A 23,192-nucleotide genomic window follows, 5' to 3' on the forward strand; every position below is an offset into this window, starting at 1 on the left:
TTGTATATATGGATATGTACTAATAAAACTGTAGCTCTAGCCTGTGCTTTTAACATTGCAATATGATTATTCAGATACATGTCTTATATCTCTGAGTAGATTATTAAGTTCTTGAGCACAAGGCCCATAACTCCTACATCTCTTTATTCCCCCAAACATCAAATCTGATACACAGCAGGCCTTCAATAAGTGCTGAATGAATTAATGAACTGATCTGTATTGGTACATGCAAAACAGACAAACTACACTGCAATGTATCCAAAACCTTAAGAGTAATTCAGTCGCAGTCAAGATTCCCTTTGCAAAGTCTCAAAGCAGATTTGCCTCTTGACAGGGTAACCATAAGATAGCAGCTGCAGAGGCCTCAGCTTTAAATTAAATGACACACGTGAGGCACCTTGCATAAAGTCTGGCCTGCGAATGTGAGGTTGCAGAGTCCCCTGTGTGAGCTGGTAGCTGGGGAGTGCCTTGGCACCCATTGGTCTCCCCACACTCTCTCTATCATGACCAGACACCTTCCATGTCAGGCATGCCAACTGGCCTGGCCCCCAACCCTCACAGAGTAAAGGGTCAGGAAAAAGCTAGCTTTGTCCCACTGTCCATGTAATTATTGCATGCCTTTCACAGCCTGTCTGTCGCCCACCAGGGAACTGGCCACAGCCAACATTTAGTTTGGCCACCCCTCTTCCACACCTCCGCACAGGCTGGGCTGTCAGTGTGAACTCAGGAAAAGGCACATTGATTTCGACCAAACTGAATTAGCCAAGCCAGTTGACAGCCGGGAAGTCACGTGCTGCTTTCCCAAACCAAGTAGAAATTATTTTTAGATTATTTACTGTTTGGTATTGTTCATGCCACAGCTTCCTTCTATTAGGGCACATAAGAAAAAACTGGCTGCTGCCAATTAGTGAATATTTCACAAGTCATTTGTTAGTACCAGCTTTTCTGTTATCATTTGCAAAAAGACAGACAACAGGAATGTGTGTACACAGAGGAAAGACCGTGTGGGGCCACAACAAGGTGACCATCTGCAAGCCAACGAGGGAGGCCTCGAGGAAACCAAACCTGTGGACACCTTGATTTTTGTGGTCTAGCCTCCAGAACTGTGAGAAAATAAATTTACTGTTTAAGCCACCCTATCTGGGGTATTTTATTATGGCAGCCCTAGTGAATGAACACACGGGGTTAATGCACTTGCCTGATAGCATGTGGAGAATTACAGTGTGTAATTGAGGCTATAGGGATGTGTCCGTATCTTCCCCTCTGAACACTATTTTTCAGGGGTTGTTGATACTGCATTTCCTGAAGCCAGCGCTGGGCAGAGGACCTGGACTGAATCGATGCCCCTCCCCTCTGGTGGTCCTAATCAGAGACACGTCACTGTGGGATCAAAGAGGGAGGAAAGGAGGTCACCTTCTGCTGACTCATCTAGAGGAACTTGGCCTGAGATTTTGAAGGTAAAGGCTACAGAGTGTAAACAAAATTTCCAAAGAGGTGCAGAAAAGGAGAAACTTCATTCTGGTGAAATAGTTCCAAAGGCAGCCTCCTATGGAAACCGAAAATGCATTCCACTGAGACAAAGGGGAGGTTGCCATTCATAGCGAAAGTTTCCGCCCACATTCCTGATTGGCCCCATTTTATGCAAATGAGGTCTCCAAATTCGAACAGTTCTGATTGGTCTGAACTGATTGGTTGTTAAAGAGCAGTTCTGATTGGTTGGTATAGATGCAAATTAGAATATAATTGTGCAGTTCTGATTGGACAGGGCAGGTCTCAGTCCATTGGTCAAAAGACAAAACCAGGGCTTCCCTGCAGTGGTTGACTCTGACGGCATAAACAAGCAGGGCATTTGTGGGAAGCCAAGAGCTCAGACTGGGGTTCTTCTGGGTATACAGAGTGCACAGGGAACCCCTGTCAGCAAATAGCTGCTACATTCTTATTGTTCATAAAATTTGGGCCCTGGTGTGACTATGGGGAATCTATCTCAGCAGATAAATTCCTTCTTGGGGTTCATATCAAGAGGATCTTTATTCTCAGGGTCCACAGAGGAGCAGATTTCTCAATGCATTTGCCTTCATCAATGGCCTCAGTGCCATGAAGGAAGACAGTCTAGGCAACAAATAACTAGCACACCAACTAGCCCTAATTCAGTCTCCAAGAAGTCACGTCTGATTGGCACAAGTGCAACTTGGAAATAGTAGGGGTTCTTTTCCCATTTTGTTATGTTCTTTAGGGAAGACAGTCAAATCCTGCAGCTTCAGTAACTTCTTTTCATTTTGGGAGATTTTCTCGTCATCTCTTGCTCCTCTTGAAGGAAGAAGGCAGATAAATGATACATGAAACACCTAGAAAGAAATGGTGCATGCCCTGTAGTCACAAGCATTTAGTACTGTTCTGGAAGTACTAGCCAATGCTTCTAGGTAGGAGAAGGGAAGAATTGGTTTAAATAACTCATTAAGGCATGGCATTAATATATAAAATATGCTAACAATACCTACATATAAAATAATAAAAGATAATAACTTATTTCCCTGGCTGGTTTAGCTCAGTGGATTGAGCGTCGGCCTGCGAGCTAAGTGTCGCTGGTTCGATCTTCCAGTCAGGGTACATCAGAGAAGGAAAACTCTGACTCCAAAAAACCTCCGCTGCCTTGCGGCATACCTCTTCAGGGGAAAGGCTAAGGGAGTAAACCCCGACAGAAAATCCGGAGCCGGAGTCCCTAAGGCGGTTTGACGTTGTAGTCAACACCGGCAACTCCTGCGGCGCACCTGAACCCAAGCTGTATCGACTCCGTCTTTCCCTTGGACCCTTCAGCTGCGAAGAGAGGGGGGGTCTGCTGCATGGGCAACAGCAGACCCTCCATATCACCCTGCCCAGGCTCTGTAGCTTCAGCGTCATCGCAAGATGTCGATTCAACACGGGAGGAGACAGATACCATGTCACTCCCGAGTCGGACTGCACAGCCATTCTCGGCGATGCAGATAGACTCTTAAGAAGCTACACCATCGTCTCTCGAGACGGACAGCTGCCGACGAATAACTTATTTACAATAGCAACAAAACAGATTGATGTTTAAAAACATATTTAACAAAAATTTTATTGAGCCAATATCATGGATACTCCAATGAGGTACAGGGGGAAAAAAATACTTAAAACAATCAATATTTTAAGATACAATTTTCCAAATATTCATTTAATATTTAAATTGAATATTTAATAAATATCCATGTAAAGCCATTGTATATTAACCCCCCTACCTATGCTCTAAGAACTCTTGGCCTTCCCTAATATGCAGGCATAGGGGTGGGCTTCTGAAGCTTGCTGGCTCATCTACTCATCTATCCACCCTACTTCTTGTTTGAAATTGTTCACTGCAGCTTTTGACGTAGTCATACACTGCTTAAGGACATTTTAGCACACTATGGTAGTCCCGTAAGATTATAATGCAGCTGAAAATTCCTATTCCCTAGTGATGTTGTAGCCATTGTAAGGCCACAGGGCAATATATTACTGTTTTGTGCTGGTCTTAGTGTTATGGATAGTGATAGTATTGGCAAGTAATATCTGGTAGCCCAAAGGGGCACTAACCGGGGCCCTGATGAGCTTCCCACAGACCAATGCTACAACTGGACATGACCCTTATGGTCCTTAATAAGATTGCAAGACACCCTTCAGAAATAACCATTAGGAAACTGAAGAAAAAAAGTTTACTGCCTATATGCCCCAGAGGTACAAAGCATGCCAAGAGGCACAAAGGAAGTCACAGGGGAGAGAAAGATCACATGCAGGGACCTGGGGTGCTGTTTTTACTGGGGTCCAGAGTGGAAACCCAGGATTTCACAGGCTCACTTTTTATTGGTGAATTTAAAACAAAGAGCAAGAACTTAAAGCCAAGAAGAGAAAAAAACAAATAGCCAAATGGTTAGTTGTCAAAATCAACCAAGATCTCTAAAACAAAGGAGTGCAGGGATGCAGCCTTGTTCTTTATCTACTGTGTCATGGACATTGTACTTCTATAGCCTTCACTGAAGCAAATATCTCTTTGAAATGGATGCCTCAGCAAAAGCCCACAGGGCTTGCACTGCAATTACTCAGGTGTTTGTGGCAATGCTGGTGTAAATAAGACTTACTGTGCTGTCATGTCCTGTAACAGTACAGCACCTAGAATGATAGGAGGCTATATATACAATCTTCATTTGTGTAAGTGCACTCTATGATGTTCACAACATGATCACGTAACAATGCCTTTCTCAGCATGTATAGCTGTATAAACCCCTCCAGAATCACCTGCCCTGCAAGAAAATGTCTGTGATGTTTATACTGTTATGCCATGTGGAAGTGGATTCTTCAGGGGCAAACTCAGAGGAGCTTGCCAAACAGGAACAGAGGGCAGAAGAGGACGCGGGCCCTGGAAGGTGAAGGGTGGGCGTCGTGTGGGTAACAGGCACTGAGTCAGGTTGGAGAGGGAGATGGGAATTCAATTCCCCAGGATCATCTAACATTGCGAGTAGTGACAGAGGCACACACAGGGAGGAAGGAAGCTTAATAGAAGAGATGACTTTTGAGCTGGACCTTGAAGGATGCGGCTGATTGCACATGGTGAGAAATGGGTGGGAGTGCACAGAGCACTACATTGGAAACAGCGTGAGCAGAGCTCAGGCAGAACTAGGTCTGACTTCTTGAGCCCACCTTGACCACTGGAGTGATGAGGAATTGGAGCAGAGCATGATGCTCAGAAAGAACCATATGGCTGGGCTGTAGATTGATTGATTGATTGATTGATTGATTTTTATTTTTTTCCATGTGTCCAAAGCATGAACCAGGCATGGGCACAAACCAAAAGCCAATCTGGGATAAACGAGGAGTTACTTTGTCCCTGGCTGATATGAGACAAGCACCACCAAACCAGGTGCAATTCTACCCAGGGCAGGGACATGGGCTGTAGATTTACCCACAGAGCTGGCTCTAGTTACCACTGGAGAGAAGGGAAGAAAACATGGATGATGCCGTCTCTGTAGATACTGTGTTGGCCAAAAAGTTCGTTCGGTTTTAAAGTCAAAATAAGAGGCACATTTTTTCATTTTCACCAACAACTTCATTGAACAACATATTCACCATTTTGTTCCACTACCTTCTGCCATCTTTCAGGCAACTTTATACTTTCATCTTCCCCAAACATTTTATCTTTTTGAGCAAAGAACTGTTCCAGGTGCCCTTTGCAGTCTTCCAGAGATTTAAACTTTTTTCAATGAAGAGAATTTTGTAAAGACCAAAATAAATGGAAATCCAAAGGTGCATTGTCTGGTGAATATGGCAGATGAATCAGAACTTCCCAGCTAAGCTGTAACAGTTTTTGCCTGGTCATCAAAGAAGCATGTGGTCTAGCATTATCTTGATGGAAGATTATGCGTTTTCTGCTGACTAATTCCAGATGCTTTTCGTCAAGTGTTGCTTTCAGTTGGGAGCAGTATTAGTTGGAATTAATCGTTTGGTTTTCTGAAAGGAGCTCATAGTAGAGGACTCCTTTCCAATCCCACCATACACACTACATCACCTTCTTTGGATGAAGACTGGCCTTTGGTGTGGCTGATGGTGGTTCATTTTGCTTGCCCCACAATGTCTTCCAGTTTCACATTATTGTAAAGTATCCACTTTTCATCACCCATTACAACTTGTTTTTAAAATGGAATGTTTTCGTTATGTGTAAGTAGTGAATCGCATATGGAAATAATCAAGAAGGTTTTTTCGCTTAATTTATGTGGAACCCAAACAGTAAAGCAATAACATAACCAAGTTGGTGCAAATGATTTTCAGCACTTCATTTGGATAATTTTAGTATGTCGGCTATCTCCCACCTGGTACAATGTTGTTGTTCTCAATTAATGTCTTGATTTGATTGCTATCAACTTCAACTAGTCTACTAAAACTGCAAACCACTTTTGACACATTAGATCACCAGTTACAGCACCTTCTCCAAACACAACACAAATCTTTTCTTTGTGTTTCACTTGCATTTTTACCTTTCTTGAAATAAGCATAATATGCCAAAAATGTTGCTTATTTTCTTTCACCTTCAATATTAAATGGCTACACACAAATTCACCAATTTTGATGTTTTTTAAAAAATGCAAGCTGATATGACAGCTGTCACAATACAGTCTAACAAAATTGTTTCAAATGAAGTTAAAGACAACTAAGTGCTACTAGAGCCATCTTACTGGGGGGGGGGGGGGGAATGAACTTTTGGACCAACCAAATATTTGCAGGCCTGAGTCCAAATTTAATGTGTTCCTGTCAAACTTTGAAACTGGAGAGCCAGGGTTTCTAGATGTGTTTTTCTGCTCCCTAATTGGAGGAGTAACCATACAACCTGGGTTTACTGACCAGCTAGACCCTTTCCTGGAAGAAAAGGCCTGAGGGGAGGGAACGTTCAAGATAATCCAGTGAAGACCAGAGATGTAGGAAGTCTGGTCTGTCAGATGGAATCCAAGGTGTACTTTCATGTGTATCTTATTTACAAGAGGAATTCATAGGATCTTCAATTTCCATTATCCACATTCCTCCGTTATTCAGATTAGTAGCAGCAAATGCAACCAGAAAACACTAGATGATTCCAACTTCATCTGTATACATTTCACTCTCCACAGCTGTCAGCAGTCAGTTTTATCAGGGTTCCTCAGTCATAATTCTCACCTGGAATTTAACTGGTTTCCAACTTTCTTAATACAGTTATATGAAATCCTATCATAGTTGTTCTAAATTTACATTTATTTTCTGCTTCCCTACTGCCTAGTTAAGTGTCTAGAAAACAGTAAAGAAACAAATATTTTTGGATTTAATATTATTTTCATTCTTTCGGTGTTCAATATTCCTATTTCTTTGTAACAGATTTGAAACTTTTTCCTAAAAAATATACTCACTTCACATAAGCTGAACAACATCAAAGGTACATTTGTGAAGTAATCACAGAAAATATCCACTGAGCTATTTCCAGCTATCATGAATTCTCATTCAGCTATTATTTAGTGAACCCCTGCAGAACAGGTGGCTCTATTAGGAAATAAAAACACACAGCCTGTTTTCCAGGAAATGACTAATCTACTTGGAGAAGTTAAGACCCACTTACTTGAAAATTGAAACCACACTCCTAAACAGGATGTAATTCCAGCCAGTGTTTTCCTCTTCTCTAAGGTCACATCTTCCTAAAACACTGTGGCATTTATTGAGTGCCTTCCATATGCATGGCATTAGGCTAGAAGTTTTTGGACAGCTTTTTTAAAAGATTTTATTTATTTTTAGAGAGGGGAAGGAAGGGAGTAAGAGAGGGAGAGAAACATCCATATGTGAGAAAACATCAGTTGCCTCTTGCACACCCTCAACCAGGGTTCTGGCCCGCAACCCAGGCATGTGCCCTGATGACCAGGAATTGAACTGATGGACTATCAGGCCAGCGCTCAATCCACTGATCCACCATCCATGGATGGATCACTTTTTGTATCCCCAAACAGCCCCATGAAGTAGAGCTCTGGCTGGGTGGCTCAGCTGGTTGGAGCGTCATCCCATGCACCAAAAGGGTAGCGGGTTCAATCCCTGGTCAGGGCACATATGAGAGGCAACCGATCAGTGTTTCTCTCTCTCGCTGATGTTTCTCTTTCTCTCTCTCCCCCCACTTCCTCTAAAACCAATAAACATGTTCTCAGGTGAGCATTTAAACAATAAAACGTTAAATAAATAAAAGTAGAACTCTTAAAAAATATATTAGCAGAGAAACTAACCCTAAGAAGACATTTCCCACCCTAGATTCTTAGTTTTCCTAAATCAAGAAAACAATCATAATCTTTCAAAGCTCAGTTTTTATGAGGTACTTAAGTATTTGACATACTAGGATCATAGTGTTTATTAAAATAGGGGGAGCGTCCCTGGTGCGATTCCGTCCTGCGTGTCTGTTCTGCGGAGCAGAAGTCATTTATCTCCGTCCGCGTTCTCTCCCACCTAAGTGCGTGCTACCACCCCATGGAAGATTCTATGGACATGGACATGAGCCTTCTGAGGCCCCAGAATTATCTCTTCGGTTGTGAACTCAAAGCTGACAAAGATTATCACTTTAAGGTGGATAATGATGAAAATGAGCACCAATTATCCTTACGAACGGTCAGTTTAGGGGCCGGGGCAAAGGACGAGCTGCACATTGTGGAAGCAGAGGCCATGAATTACGAATGCAGTCCCATTAAAGTGACCCTGGCGACCCTGAAAATGTCTGTGCAGTCCACGGTTTCCCTTGGCGGCTTTGAAATAACCCCACCTGTGGTCTTGCGGTTGAAGTGCGGCTCAGGGCCTGTGCATGTTAGCGGGCAGCACTTAGTAGCTGTGGAGGAAGATGCACAGTCAGAAGACGAAGAGGAGGAGGACGTGAAGCTCCTGAGTATGTCTGGGAAGCGCTCCGCCCCCGGAGGTGGCAGCAAGGTCCCACAGAAAAAAGTAAAACTTGCTGCCGATGAAGATGATGATGAGGATGACGAGGACGACGATGATGATGAAGATGATGATGATGATGATTTCGAGGATGAGGAAGCTGAAGAAAAAGCTCCAGTAAAGAAATCTATACGAGATACTCCAGCCAAAAATGCACAAAAATCAAACCAGAATGGAAAAGACTCAAAACCGTCAACACCAAGATCAAAAGGTCAAGAATCCTTCAAAAAACAGGAAAAAACTCCTAAAACACCAAAAGGACCTAGTTCTGTAGAAGACATAAAAGCAAAAATGCAAGCAAGTATAGAAAAAGGTGGTTCACTTCCCAAAGTGGAAGCCAAATTCATCAATTATGTGAAGAATTGCTTCCGGATGACTGACCAGGAGGCTATTCAAGACCTCTGGCAGTGGAGGAAGTCTCTTTAAGAAAATAGTTTAAACAGTTTGTTAAAATTTTCCGTCTTATTTCATTTCTGTAACAGTTGATATCTGGCTGTCCTTTTTATAATGCAGAGTGAGAACTTTCCCTGCCGTGTCTGATAAATGTTGTCCAGGTTCCATTGCCAAGAATGTGTTGTCCAAAATGCCTGTTTAGTTTTTAAAGATGGAACTCCACCCTCGCTTGGTTTTAAGTATGTATGGAATGTTATGGTGGGACATAGTCGTAGTGGCGGTCAGACAAGTGGAAATGGTGGGGAGACAAAGATATACATGTGAAATAAACTCAGTATTTTAATAAAGTAAAAAAAAAAAAATAGGGGGTGCAAGACATTTTATCAAACTGAGTTTTGACTACCAACCAATATATTCATTTTAGAGAGGATATTCAATACTTTATCCTTCTACAGAAAAACTCCTATAAGGAGACTAATTTCAAGATCGTTTTTATTAAATAATCATTCAATACGGTGTCATCCAAGTGCAACTGGATATGCCCAGACTGACCTCTGCTGGACAGTCTATTAACCTGCCAATATATTTTTTCTCAAGATAAAACAGCTGGGAACGAGCATTTTCTCCGAATTATATCTAGTACTTAGATTTATATAGGTCAACTTTAAAATACTCATCAAGCCCTCCACACTACCTTGCAGCAAAATCTCACTTTTCACTCAGCTGCCAGAGGCAAACGACCATGGGCAGAACAGGATACTGACGAGGTTACAGGAGTTACCCACTTGCAATGCTCCTTTTGATATTCTCTATGCTCTTACACAGCTCAGACTCTGCTATGTCTTAGAAGTACACTAAGTGTCCCTGCTGACTGGGCCCGATTTAAGGGGCTTGTTGGGTAAAACTACAGATCCCTTCAAGTATTTCCTAGGTGCACATTGCAAACCTATAGTCCACCACTTTGTGGCGTCATGTAGCCCCTAATTAGCCAATGGAGACAAGTCTGGTGTGTATGGTACAAACAAGCTGAACTTGAATATAAAATCACAGAAAATAAACAAGAATGCTCCTAAAAATAAATGCTATTTTTCTCTTTCTAATATTCTTTTAAAATACATACATATTCTTGAGATATTCCAGGTTCAGTTTTAGACCACCACAATAAAGCCAGGCACACAGCTTTTTGGTTTCCCCACGCATATAAGTTATGTGTACACTATATTGAAGTCTATTAAGTGTGCAACAGCATTGTTTTTTTAAAAAAACAATGTACATACCTTAATTTAAAAATAATTTATTGCTAAAAATTCTAACCATCAACTAAGCCTTCAGTAAGTCAATCTTTTTGCTAGTGGAAGGTCTTAAAATGCAGTATCTGCAGAGCACAATAAAGCAAAGCACAATAAAAGGAGGTGTGCCTCCAATGTCTGTTTCTGATAATAAAAATTACAAAATTATTTTAAAATTTTGTGGAAAAAATGAATAAAAATTATCTATAATCCCATCACTGAGTTATTGCAAAATCTTGGTTTATTTTGTGCCCCTCTTTTTCCTCTGTGTATATGTGTGCAGGAGTACAGGTGTATACCCTGACCCGGACCCATTCATTTTGTAGCTTGCTTTTTTCACATACTATATTGTGATTGTTGCTTCATTAATAAATATTCCTTAATAATTTTAAAAATAACGTTTTCCAGTCTAACAAATTCACATTTATTCATAATAATCATACTTTTATTGGTCATTTGTATTTTTTCTGCTGATTACACATTCATGACCTTTACCCATTTCTCTACTAGTGCATTAATATATTTTTTATTTATAGGAATTCTTTATATATTAAGGTTGTTGACTCTGTTGGTCTTGATGCTGTCTGTACACATAAAGGTTGCTAATCCAGATATATCCTGAAATTATTAGTTCTGGTGCGGTGTGACTGCCCCTTGGGCTAAATAAATTCTTTCCAGAAACAAAACAAAACAAAACCTCAACTCAATAAGTATGGAATAAGCCCCATTAAATACTGGGGAAACTAAGGTATGAGTGGTTAACAAATAAACTATGAGGAAGAAATAGCCTATGTACTCCAAGCTTTTTTCTTCAAAAATGTTTTTAAAAGGTATGTGGCTTTAAGAATATATTTATTGCCCTGGCTGGTGTGGCTCAGTTGATTGAGCATCAGCCTGCGGACCAAAAGATCGCCGGTTCGATTCCTGGTCAGGGCACGGGCCTGGGTTGTGGGCCAGGTCCCTCGATGGGGGCATGTGAGAGGCCACCAGTAGAGGTATCTCTCACACATGGATGTTTCTCTCCCTTTCTTTCTCCCTCTTTTCCCCTCTCTCTAAAAATAAATTTAAAAAAAATTTTGATATATATATTATTTAAAAAAAAGAATATATTTATTAAAAGAATGTTGATGTTAATTCAGTGGTTAGGCAGTTACAATGCTATTATTTAACAAAAACCCTTTCTCTTCTTTCATCTATAAATGGTTATTTCTGTGGTTGAATACTGGTAGCTTTTCTGTTTTTAATCAATTAGTTTATTACACAATGTCATTCAGAAATGTCATTTATTTTTCTTTGTACAATTTTAACATTATAGTTATTTTGCTGTGGAAAAGAAAATTCCATCCTACAGGAAAGCGAAAACTCCTCAAGACCACTTATTGGCATTTTTATTTACATATTAGAGCGGGTCAGCCAGTGAAAATCCTAGAAAAAGAAAAGACAACAAACATTCAGTTGAAAGAAATAATTGCCTCAAACTATACCCTCAGTGTTTTGCTTGCTGTAGAATCTAAAAGTCCCATTATAGCCGGTGTGGCTCAGTGGATTGAGTGTCGGCCTGTGAACCAAAGGGTCGCCTGTTCAATTCCTAGTCCGGGCACAAGCCTGGGTTGCGGGCCAGGTCCCTGGTTAGGGGCGCATGAGAGGCAACCACACATTGATATTTCTCTCCCTTTTTCTCCCTCCCTTCCCCTTTCTCTGACAATGAATGAATAAATAAAATCTAAAAAATAAAATAAATAAATAAAATAAGATAAAAAATAAATAAAGTCCCATTATAACATCTACCACATTGGTGGTAAATAAGGTTTGTTTTTCGCCTAGTGCTTTACCCAAACAAGAGCTACAAAAAGCCCATAGTGAACCTTTCTGTCTTGTCCTACAAAAGAACCAAAATGGCTTCTTGGGTCCTTTTCCATCAAGAGTCTGAAAGAAAGAGAAGTATACTCAAAAGAAGAGAGGACATGAAGGAGACCCAAAAAAGGTCAAGCTCCCCGGTCAAAGAGGAACCTGGGTAGGAAGAGCAGTGCACAAAAGCCTTTCCCAGGACTAGTACCATTCCTGCCACACATGTGCTTGAACAAAGGTGACTGTAGCGATTAGGTCCTCCCATTGTTACAGCCTACACTGACCAACAGTGAACAGACACACAGACAATCAATGAAAATCAACAGCCTGGGAGCTAAGATGTATGGAATTCTACTGGAATAAGGATAAATAATGTCAAAGAGGTATATGCAAGGAACAGAATAATAATCCTCATGGAATTATAAAAGAAATAAAAACTTGTATTTCTCCAGGAATATTCCCCAAAATTCATACAGAACTACTAACAAAATAGAATAATGAAAACAATATAGCATAATAAAAGTTATGTGAATAGTTTTGGGGCCATACTTAAGTAAAATAAGGGTTACTTGAACACAGCACTGCAATACAATACTTTGACAGTGAATCTGATAACCAAGTTGGCTACTAAGTAACTAACAGGCGGTGAGCATATACAGATTGGATGTCCTGGACAAAGACGTGATTCACGTTCCGTGCAGCTCCTAGAGGAGCAGTGCCAGGTTTCATCACGTTGCTCAAAATGGTGCACAACTGAAATCTTACGAAGTTTATTTCTAAAATTTTCCATTTCATATTTTCAGATCACAGCTGACCATGGGTAACTGAAACCACAGAAAGCAAAACTGTAGCTGAGGATAAGCTACCGTACTAACTTTAGGCTCTGTTCTTCTTTTTCTAGTTCAAGCCTTTTTCTTCTTTCCTGAGGTAGACATTTATTGCTAGAAACTTCCCTCTTAAGAATTATTTTTTCTATATCCCATAAGCTTCATTATGTTGTGTTTCCTTTTTCACTTAAGGTATTTTTAAAATTTCTCTTTTGATTTCTTCTTTGACCCATTAGTTGTTTAGTAGCATGCTGTTTAGTCTCCACATATTTGTGAATTTTCTAGTTTTCTTCTTGTAATTGATCTGTAGTTTCAGACCACTGTGGTCAGAAAAGATGCTTGGCATGATTTCAATCTTCTTAAATTTATGAAGACTTGTTTTGTGATCTAAGATATGATCTATCCTGAAGACTGTTCCATGTACACTTAGGAAGAGTGTGTATTTTGTTGCTTTTGGATTAAACATTCTATATGTATCTGTTAAGTCCATCTAGTCTAACATATCATTTAAGGCCATGTTTCCTTACTGACTTTTCCATCTGAATGATCTATCCATCAATCTAAGTAGGCTACAAAAGTTCCCTACTATTACTGTATAGCTATCTATTTCTCCCTTTACGTTTATTAATATTAGCTTTATATATTTTGGTTCTCCTATGTTGGATGCATAAATGTTTACAAATGATATATCCTATTGCTGGACTGACCCCTTTGTCATTACATAATGCCTTTCTTTGTTTTTATTAGTTTCTGTTTTAAAGTCTATTTTGTCTAATATAAGTATAGCTATTCCAGCTTTCTTTTGGTTTCCATTTGCATGGAATATCTTCTTCTATCTCTTCGCTATCAGGCTGTGTGTGTCATTACATGTGAAGTAGGCAGCATATAGATGTATCTTGCTTTTTTATCCATTCAGTCACTCTATGTCTTTTGATTGGAGAATTTAGTTCATTTATATTTAAAGTAATTACTGATAGGTATATACTTTTTCCTGTTTTGTTAACTGTTTTAAGGCTGTTTTATATTTCCAATCTCTTCCTTTTGCCAAAGTCTCTGATATTTGTTTTTACAGAAACAGAATTTCAGTGGAATTATATATATTTTATAGGTTTTAGATTAGTTTATTTTCATATCATTGGTGGTCCAAATGCCCATTTGCCCATTTGTCCACTGTCTTGTTCAAAACGATCTCACAGTAGATATATGTATAAAGAACCAAGACAAAATGTACTTGAAAAAAATTATCTGCTTTAAAAACAATGGCTAACATGCAACATATAAGCATGGAGGACAAGTATGTAAGAGAGGGCAAGTAGCAGGACCAGGATCAGAGTATCAAACTAAGCATGAAATGAAACGCAACTTAATCTGGGATGGAAGAGGATCACACTATGGACAGGTATATAAGAGAGGACAAGTAGCAGGACCAGGATCAGAGTACCAAACTAAGCATGAAATGCAACTTAATCTGGGATGGAAGTGGATCACGCTACACACTTGGCTTTAGCGGTCAAAGTAACTGATTTTAAATGTAATTGCACCAATGGTCCTATTAGTCTCATCTCCCACTACACTTCCCTCGCTCTGTCAGCCAGCTGGCCACCTTTCAATTCCTCCGACTTGCCATGCTCCCTCCTGCCACAGAGCCTTTGCACATCTCTCCCCCCACCTCTTTGCTGAGTTTGTCCCTGCTTATCCTTTGCATCTCAGTTTCAGCATCACTGTGGTCACCATATAAGTCAGATTCCTTTGTTGTATATTCATTCAGAACTGGGTTCCTTTCCTACAGAGAAATTGCCTCACTCTGTTGTAATGCACTCAGTTGTGCAGTGACCGGACTATCCCTCTCCCTACTGCCCAGTTAGCTACATGAGGTGAGGCTGAACCTGGTTTTGCTCACCATGCTATTCTTTGCAACCACCTAACACATATCTCAGCAAGTACCCGTTGAACAAATAAATAAAATTGCCAAACTCAGAAATGGTTCAGAAAGAACTTCCGAATAACAGGGTGTTCTATCAATTGCATTTACCTGGGATTTCCGCTCAGCTTGCGGCTCAATCATGATGTTGATAAGAGAGGGCCTGGTTGTGTCCACCAGGCTTTGCTTCAGGGATTCTTGGAGTTCTTCTGGTGTTTGTACAAAGTACCCTTTGCCTCCAAATGCAATCATGACTTGCTCATAATGTGAATTTGGCAGAAGACACATTGGAGGGACCCTGGAAAAGTAGATCACAGTAAACAGAAAAAATCACATCATTCTCTGACTAAATTTGTGGAAAATTTTAGGCTAAACTGAAGGGCATACTTTTACATCCAACACTTAAAACAGATCTCAGTAGACTAAACTGTCCATAATTTTACATTGTCTATCCAGCAAAGTCACATGTAACTTTTTGTGATAGAAAAGTTTTATATTTGTGCTATATCCAATGTAACAGCCACTAGCAACCTTTGCTGTGAGCACTTGAAATGCGATTAATTAAAATAAGAAACTAAATTTTTTGTTTGTTTTATTGTTGTTTTTTAAGGTGTTTTTTTTTTTTTAATCAAAGTATAGCTGACATACGATATTATATTAGGTTCTGGTATAAAACACAGTGATTTGACATTCATATACCATATGATGTAACTACCATGATAAGTCTATTAACCATCTATTACTGTGCAAAGTTATTACAATATTATGACTATAGTCTCTGTGTTATACACTACATCCCAGTGGCTATAATACATATAATATATAAATATAACATTTATTATAAAGTAAATAATATTTTATAACTGGAAGTTTGTACCTCTTATTCACCATTTTTACCCATCACCCTCTCCCTGGAAACCATCAGTTTGTCCTCTGTATCTATGAGTAGGTTTATGTTTTGTTTGTTCATTTGTTTTTATAGATTTCACATATCAGTAAAATCACATGGTATTTGTCTCTCTCTGTCTGACTTATTTCACTTAGCATAATACATCCCCCTACGTCCATCCATGTTGTTGAAAATGGGAAGATTTCTTTCCTTTTTATTACTGAGCAACATTCCATTGTGTATATATATCTCGCATCTTCTTTATCCATTTATTTATCAATGAACACCTAGGTTGCTTCCATATCTTTGCTATTGTAAATAATGCTGCAATGAACATAGAGGTACATATATCTTTACAAATTGTTGTTTTACTTTGCTTTTGATAAATCCCCAAAAGTGGAATTGCTGGACATATGGCAGGTCTACATTTTATTTTTTGAGGAGACTCCATACTGTTTTCCGTAGCGGCTGTACCATTTAAAATCTCACCAATAGTGCACAAGGGTTCCCTTTTCTCTACATCCTCACAAAAATTTGTTGACTTTTGATAATAGACTTTCTGACCGATTTGGGGTGGTATCTCATAGTGGTTTTAATTTGCATTTCCCTAATGATTAGTGATGTTGAACATCTTTTCATAAATCTGTTGGCCACTTGTATGCTTTCTTTGGAAAAATACCTATTCAGGTCCTCTGCCCATTTTTTAATTGGATTGTTTTATTTATTTCCTTATATATTTTGAATATTAATCCCTTATCTTTATTTTTTTTTAATATTTTATTTATTTTTTTAGAGAGAGGAGAAGGCAGGGAGAAAGAGAGGGAGAGAAACATCAATGTGTGGGTGCCTCTCATGTGCCAAGTGGGGACCTGACCCGCAACCCAGGCATGTGCCCCAACTGGGAACCGAACTGGCGACCCTTTGGTCAGCCAGCGCTCAATCCACTGAGCCACACCAGCCAGGGCCCTTATCTTACTTTTTGTTGATGGTATCCTTTGCTATGCATAAGATTTTTCATTTGATATAGTCCCATTTATTTATTTTTGCTTTTGTTACCCTTGTCCAAGGTGATATACCAAAAAAAATATTGCTAAGACCAATATCAAAGACTTTACTAACCATATTTTTTTCTACAAGTTTATGGTTTCAGGTCTTACATTTAAGTCATTAATCCATCTGGAGTTTATTTTGTATATGGTGTAAGAAAGTGGTCCAATTTTATTTCTTACATGTGTTTGTCCAGTTTCCCCAATACCATTTATTGAAGAGACTGTAATTTCCCCATCGTGTATTCTTGACTCCTTTGTTGTAGATTAATTGATCACATTAGTGAGGGTTTATCTCTGGGCTCTCTGGAACTGAACTGAATTGAAACAGCCACATGTGCCTAGTGGCTACTACACTAAACAGCACAAGCAAACCATTAACTATCATGAAACCAGAAGAAAAAGGAAAAAAGGAATGGTAACTGCAAAGTAGCAAATAGTAAGAAAACAACAAATGTAGTCAGTAAGGCATAAGCAAACACACCCACACCCTGCTCCACTTCCCCAGGCTGACTCACAAATTCACATCTGTCTCTCATACCCCACTGCCAGCTACACTACTGTCTCAGTTTGGCTATACCATCAGATGATCAAGATTTAGCTAAGTGGTAAAAGAAAGGAAAACCTCTGGATATAAACATATATATTCCTGCATGGTGTACTCGAAGCACTTTGCGATAGCTCTTTTTTTAATTAATAAGGCTTAGGCATCAAATTCATTTGTCTGACTCTTCAGTGGCTCTCTAATCATAAACTATTTATTGACATGCCCAATCATGGACAACTGTGAAAGAAGAAACCATGCAGACAGGGTTCCTGCCCTTTAGAGGGGCTGACACCATAAACAAGCAATACTCACAGCATGGAAGCACATTCCAATACAGCAGACTTTTAGAAGAGATTAAAACAGATGAGAGAGCCCTGGCCAGGTAGCTCAGTTGGTTAGAGCATCGTCCCAACATGCCAAGATTATGGGTTCGATCCCTGGTCAGGACACATACAAGAAACAATGAATGAATGCATAAATATGTGGAACAATAAAAATCGATATTTCTTTCTCCCTCTTTTTCTCTTTCTTGCCCCCTTCCTCCCTTTCTCCCCCCTGTCCCCCCACTCAAATCAATAAATTTTAAAAAGTTCAAAATAGGTGAGAAGGTAAATATACATTGTTCTAGGTTACTTACATAGCAGTAGCATCTCCAAATTTTAACATTTCCTTCCAAGTATCTGCATCAATACCTTGGTAAATTCCATTATTATTCACCACCAAAATTACAATTGGCAAGTTGTACCTAAAATTGACAGCAAAATACGTATAAAGGAAATAATTCTTCATCCTAAGGCAGTTTCTTTACTTCAAGCTGAAATTTTAACTTAAAAATGGATAGTTTCCCATAAATTTTTTAATAATATTATCCTAATAAAAGAAAATCAAATCATTAACAGAAACACCACGGAGTAGTAGAAAGAAGGCAAGATTAGGGGTATATAGACCTGGTTCTACTACTATGTGGCTATGACCCTTGGGTAAATCACTGAGCTTTTCTGAACCTCGGCTTTCATAGACCCAGGTGTTAATGACACCTTCCATACCTGATACCCTCTGAAGCACCATCACTTCTAGGCGGCGCCCAGGAGTGCTGTTTGAAAGGTATCTATTTATTGAATTCCTCATTAGACAACCAGCACTTGCTAGATGCTTTGGGAGGTACATTAGTGACTAGTGTATTCTCTCCTCTCAAATCACTTCACCCATGATTAGAAAACGATTACATGAGGTAATAATTGATAAAAGGAGAGTATTTAACAATGTGCTAAACAGTATGATAGTGACCAAAAAAACTCAGCTGATTAAACTTTACTAATGACTGAAAAAAGAATATGGGCTTTATTTTTTAGACATAATTTCTGAGATCAGGTGTAAAAACAAAGCCAAACCTCATACTGTTATGTAACAGCATTGCAGTAACTACATGCTCTCCATGTTCAAAGGGGAAGGCTTTTCTTTGCTCTACAGAAGGCTGACTTCCCCATAAATCATCTTTCAGGTGTATATTACTTGGTTGTCAACTAACAGGCACATACTTCCCCTCTGATTTGAAAAGTTTTATATACCAACACTTTGAAAGTCCCAAAACATGATTTACGAAAGCCCTAATAGGAGCCCTGGCTCAGAAGAGAATTGCTTTCCTAGTTTAAAAAATTGGAAAGAAAAAAAATTCCCATACTTCTATAGTAGGACCTACAACTTACAAGTTTCTCCATGAATCCTCACAACTATAAAAAATAATCTGAATAGCTCATATCACTGAGCAGTGACCCCAAACTTTACCTAGAACATCTCCATTGTTCCTCACAACTGTCCTCTAAGGTAGAAACTATTACTATTCCTGTCCCTATTTGAGAGGAGACTGAAGCTTGATTAAATGATTTAAACCAAGTCACTTCACTCTGCAGTGGTCAAGCCAATATTTTTAATTCAGGCCATGTGACCCAGAAGCCATGCTTTTAGGCACCAACCTCTGTTGTCTCCCTGCAGAAAACAAGCTTTTCTCAGATAAAACTTGGTGTCAGTGACATCAAAACCACTCCCCCCAGTTTTGCAGGATTTTGCCATGTAGCACAGAGGTCATAAGCATGCTGTCCTGGATGAGAAACATGCTGGGGTTATTTGTGCTAGCGTCTATGCAGGGCTGTCCACAGGGCACCTGACATGACAAATGCTGCATAAGCATCCGTTAGGCAAATGGGTCTTCTGTATAATTTTTCCTGTTTTGGAGAAATAAATGGTCTCATTCAGGACGCTGTTGTACCTGCAGATGGTTTCCACTTCCATTCCAGAAAACCCAAATGCACTGTCTCCCTCCACACAGATGACCCGCTGTCCTGGGTTTCTATCTTTAGCCACTACAGCAGCTGCAATGGCAAATCCCAAGCCAACTCCCATTGTTCCGAAAGTACCAGCATCAAGCCTATTGGAGAAGAAAGCTAACATGAGACTCTCTGGGGCGTGTCACAGATGATGGGGCTGGCATAAATCCAGACACATTCACAGGGTTCACAGAAGAACAGACAACGGTAAAAACATTCTCCTTCTTTAATATAAAGTTTTAGACTGTGAGGAACTGATTTGTCAAAGATAAGCAGAATGAGAGGAAAATCGCCATGATTGCTTGTAAGACTGTGAATATATACTTAGAACACTGGTCATGTAAATCATCACATAATCTTGAGGACACACCAAGCACAAAAACACTATATAACCTCACTTAAGAATACTTTTATGAACTATGTCTTTATACACTGGAAATACATAACTCTCAAATGTTTTATTAATCTGCACTACTGTAGTTTCAAATTTAACAATTATAATTCATTATAATTTCTTTTTTGGAAAATTCACCTGTGGCGAGGAAGATAGTTTTGAAGCACAGTGCGTCCAATATCCATAGTATTTGCTCCTTCACTTACGACAATACAGTCTCTGGGTAGCTGTTCTTGAACACGGTAGAATACTGTGTAATAATTCATAGGCAGGGATTTTTTGGAAGCTAATTCCTAAAATATCAGAGGGAAATATAATCAAGTTAGATTGAGATAGGAAAATACCCATTGCCGATAAGATACTATCAAACTTATTTGGAAATAGGTTAACAACTGCAAGCTATGAGGTTCCCAAATGGCCACCAATGGCCACCCTGAGAAGCTAACTGATCTCTGAACAGTCCTACTGGACATGCTAAGAAAAATGGGTCCCACAGTCCCAGTTTGGAACACAATCAAGTAAGCCAGGGAATCTCCCTCTTTCTAAAGAGCCACGATGCAGATTAACGTATTAAAGACTGAGAAGTCCTATAGTAAAGATAACTGGAAATAATGGGTTAAAGTCAGGATTTGAGAAAACCTGGTACTTCCTCACTTGCACTGGAGAGTAAAGGGGATTGGCTTCACCCACTATTCTAAAGTTTCTAAGTGGAGAGAAAGCCACGTGGGACTTCAGCAGCCACAGTCCCATCTGATCCCAGCACTGCCTCTTCACCTGTGCTACTTTGGTCCAATGGAGATTATAGACCCTGCTATACTCCTGCACCAAAGAGAGGCCACTTCCTTCCATCTTAAACTAAGGTGATTCCGAGGGAAAACAAGGAATTAATCATGATACCATTAAGGAAATAGATACTGGCTCTTGACAGGAGATATAGCCACTGATTAAAATTCAAATGAAAAATAGAATCATGTATAACCAATACTGTTTGTTTTAGAAATGAGATGACTGATATGTTAGGGAACAACACGAACATAGCTCCAATTTCATATTTGCTCGTGCATGATTCCACAAGTGAGACACGCTGCACGAACACAGGAACTATACCCAGCTGAAGCAAGATGCACAGAAATACACAAAATGGTGAAAAACAACTCAGGAACAACCCTTCTCACAAAGAGAAAACACTGCCTATAAACAAAAACTTTAAAGAGAAAACACCAATCCTGCAGAGTGGCTCATTTCAGTGCAGTAGGGTGGTTTTGGTGGTTTCACACATTAATTTCCAAAGCCTTCAGCTACCAGGCAAAGCCACAAGTGCAGATGAGGAAGTCACAGAAGGATTTCTAGGAACAACTGAAACTGAATTAAGAAGGCTATAAATTTTCTCACAAAAATAAAAAATAAATGTAAGGTATGGGTGTGTCAATTAACTAGATGGGGAATCCCTTCACGATGTACATGTATATTAAATTACCACGGTGTACCTTTAAATATCTCTCAATTTTATATGTCAATCAAACTCAATAAAGCTGAAATTAAAAAAAAGAAAGAAGGCGGCTGTACATTAGATAAAAATTTCAATTTTGAAGAAATACCTATCTGTATAAATGCATGCCTTGAAGGACTTACATCTTAAAGGTAGAAAAACATGCCCCAGGATTTAAGGCTCCAAACAACCTCAATGTAATTTGGTGTTAAGGTCCAGCTGAGCACAGTAAGTAAGCTACACCTACCCACACCAGCTCTTACGGCTTTCTGTGCTTCCACCCCAGTACCTCACAGCTGCAACTCTTCTGATGCCTCCTTCCACAAGAAATTTCAGGTCTTTTTCAAGGTAAACTGCCATATTTATTGCAATATATATATATATATACACACACACACACATCTGTGAAAGCTTTCGCCATCATTTTTATTAGGTTCCTACCTTAATGTTCCACAAAGTTTTTGAGAGTTGTGGCCATAACCCCTTTCCTCCAATGAGCCCAGAGGTTTTTACTGCATGATTTTGCATGGCACAGTGATTTTTCGGAACGCACATGCCACGGTACAACAGGACTGAGCCAAGAACCTGAAGCACTCCTGAGTCTCAGTCGGTCCAGTATTACCTTGGATGCAGCTTCATTGCTCTTCATTTTTTCTCGCAGAGTTCTCCACCAGGTGCTCTCAGGAGGATACTGCCATGGTGTTTTATCGAATTGTTCTAAAAGCTAAAAAAACACAAACTTTTTTCTTTCCTTCTTGAAAATAAATTTAAATCATATTAACATAAAAATCTTTTCTTAAAGACAACACTGCTATACTATCCTGTTCTTCACATCACTCACATTCTCTGTTTTTCCTCTGGGCAGCAAACAAGTGACAAAAGGCAAATAGGTCACATGGAAAGCTTTTGTTGGGGTCAGTGTAGACTTGTGCCAGATGTTGGGATTCCCATAGGCACAGTGCAGTGCCACCTGGCCCCCCACCACACACACCCCTCATTGGCTGGGGCTATTAAAGCCCTCCTTGGGTCTTTGGCAGTAGAAGGAAAAATCACCTCCTCCAGAGCCCTTACAGGAAGGCCAACAGCCTAATACTTAGGAACTCCATAATACAGACCAAATGCTCCAATGTTTTAATACATGTTTGGGGACTGCATCCTAATATTGTATAATGATAATATGATACCAATACCTACTTGTATGCAAAATCAAGTGATAAATGTGACTATACTTTATCTTCTGTCACACTGAAATGTATAAATTATGTACAAATAATAAGAATCTGAACAAGTCACTGACCACAGTTTTGAAGAGTAAAAATCTCTTTATTGCCTAAAGAAATACTAAGTTAGATTTTTCTAGTACATAAAGCCACTTCTTGGCTGTAAGTTTAGTGCCCCTGAAAGCTGTACCATAATTTTTCAGATAGCTTAATCCTACTTAATAAATGGCAGTTTGCCTACTAAATGCCTTTAAAATTTTAATTACCTTCCAGAAATGCTTAACTTACTCACATAAGATGATCTATATATAAGAAGCTAGATTACCAAGTTACACTTAAGAATATTTAAAAGTTGTATTTAAGAATAGCTTTCTATCAGGTTCCTCAAAAAGTTAAAAATGGAACTGCCTATGACCCCATGATTCCATTTCTGGGTATATATATCCAAAGAAGCCTGAAACACTGATTTGAAAGAATATATGCACCCCTATATTCATTGCAGCGCTATTTATCTTAATACAATAGCTAAAATA

At 39.3% G+C, this 23,192-nt stretch overlaps 1 protein-coding gene, 1 non-coding gene and 1 pseudogene across 2 annotated transcripts in view; 1 reads left to right on the forward strand and 2 right to left on the reverse strand.

Annotated features, from left to right (window-relative positions):
- Window positions 1–4,799: 4,799 nt before the first annotated feature.
- LOC150005132 (small nucleolar RNA SNORA48) lies at window positions 4,800–4,935 on the reverse strand. The gene has a single exon (XR_016512560.1). It is a non-coding gene; the product is annotated as a small nucleolar RNA SNORA48 (small nucleolar RNA).
- Window positions 4,936–7,924: 2,989 nt separating this feature from the next.
- On the forward strand, window positions 7,925–9,219 carry LOC150005133 (nucleophosmin pseudogene; annotated as a pseudogene).
- Window positions 9,220–11,420: 2,201 nt separating this feature from the next.
- Window positions 11,421–23,192, reverse strand: part of HACL1 (2-hydroxyacyl-CoA lyase 1) — a 33,870-nt gene continuing 22,098 nt past the window's right edge. Inside the window, exons 12-17 of the mRNA XM_090284366.1 lie at window positions 22,062–22,163; window positions 20,089–20,243; window positions 19,499–19,657; window positions 17,870–17,977; window positions 14,862–15,048; window positions 11,421–11,579 (exon numbers count right to left, since the gene is read on the reverse strand). Of these exons, the coding sequence (XP_090140492.1) occupies window positions 11,547–11,579; window positions 14,862–15,048; window positions 17,870–17,977; window positions 19,499–19,657; window positions 20,089–20,243; window positions 22,062–22,163 (744 nt within the window). The 3' untranslated portion in view covers window positions 11,421–11,546. The remainder of the gene's footprint in view (window positions 11,580–14,861; window positions 15,049–17,869; window positions 17,978–19,498; window positions 19,658–20,088; window positions 20,244–22,061; window positions 22,164–23,192) is intronic.

This window comes from Furipterus horrens, unplaced genomic scaffold (assembly GCF_987537825.1).
Source record: "Furipterus horrens unplaced genomic scaffold, mFurHor1.1.pri manual_scaffold_7, whole genome shotgun sequence".
NCBI classification, from domain to species: domain Eukaryota; kingdom Metazoa; phylum Chordata; class Mammalia; order Chiroptera; family Furipteridae; genus Furipterus; species Furipterus horrens.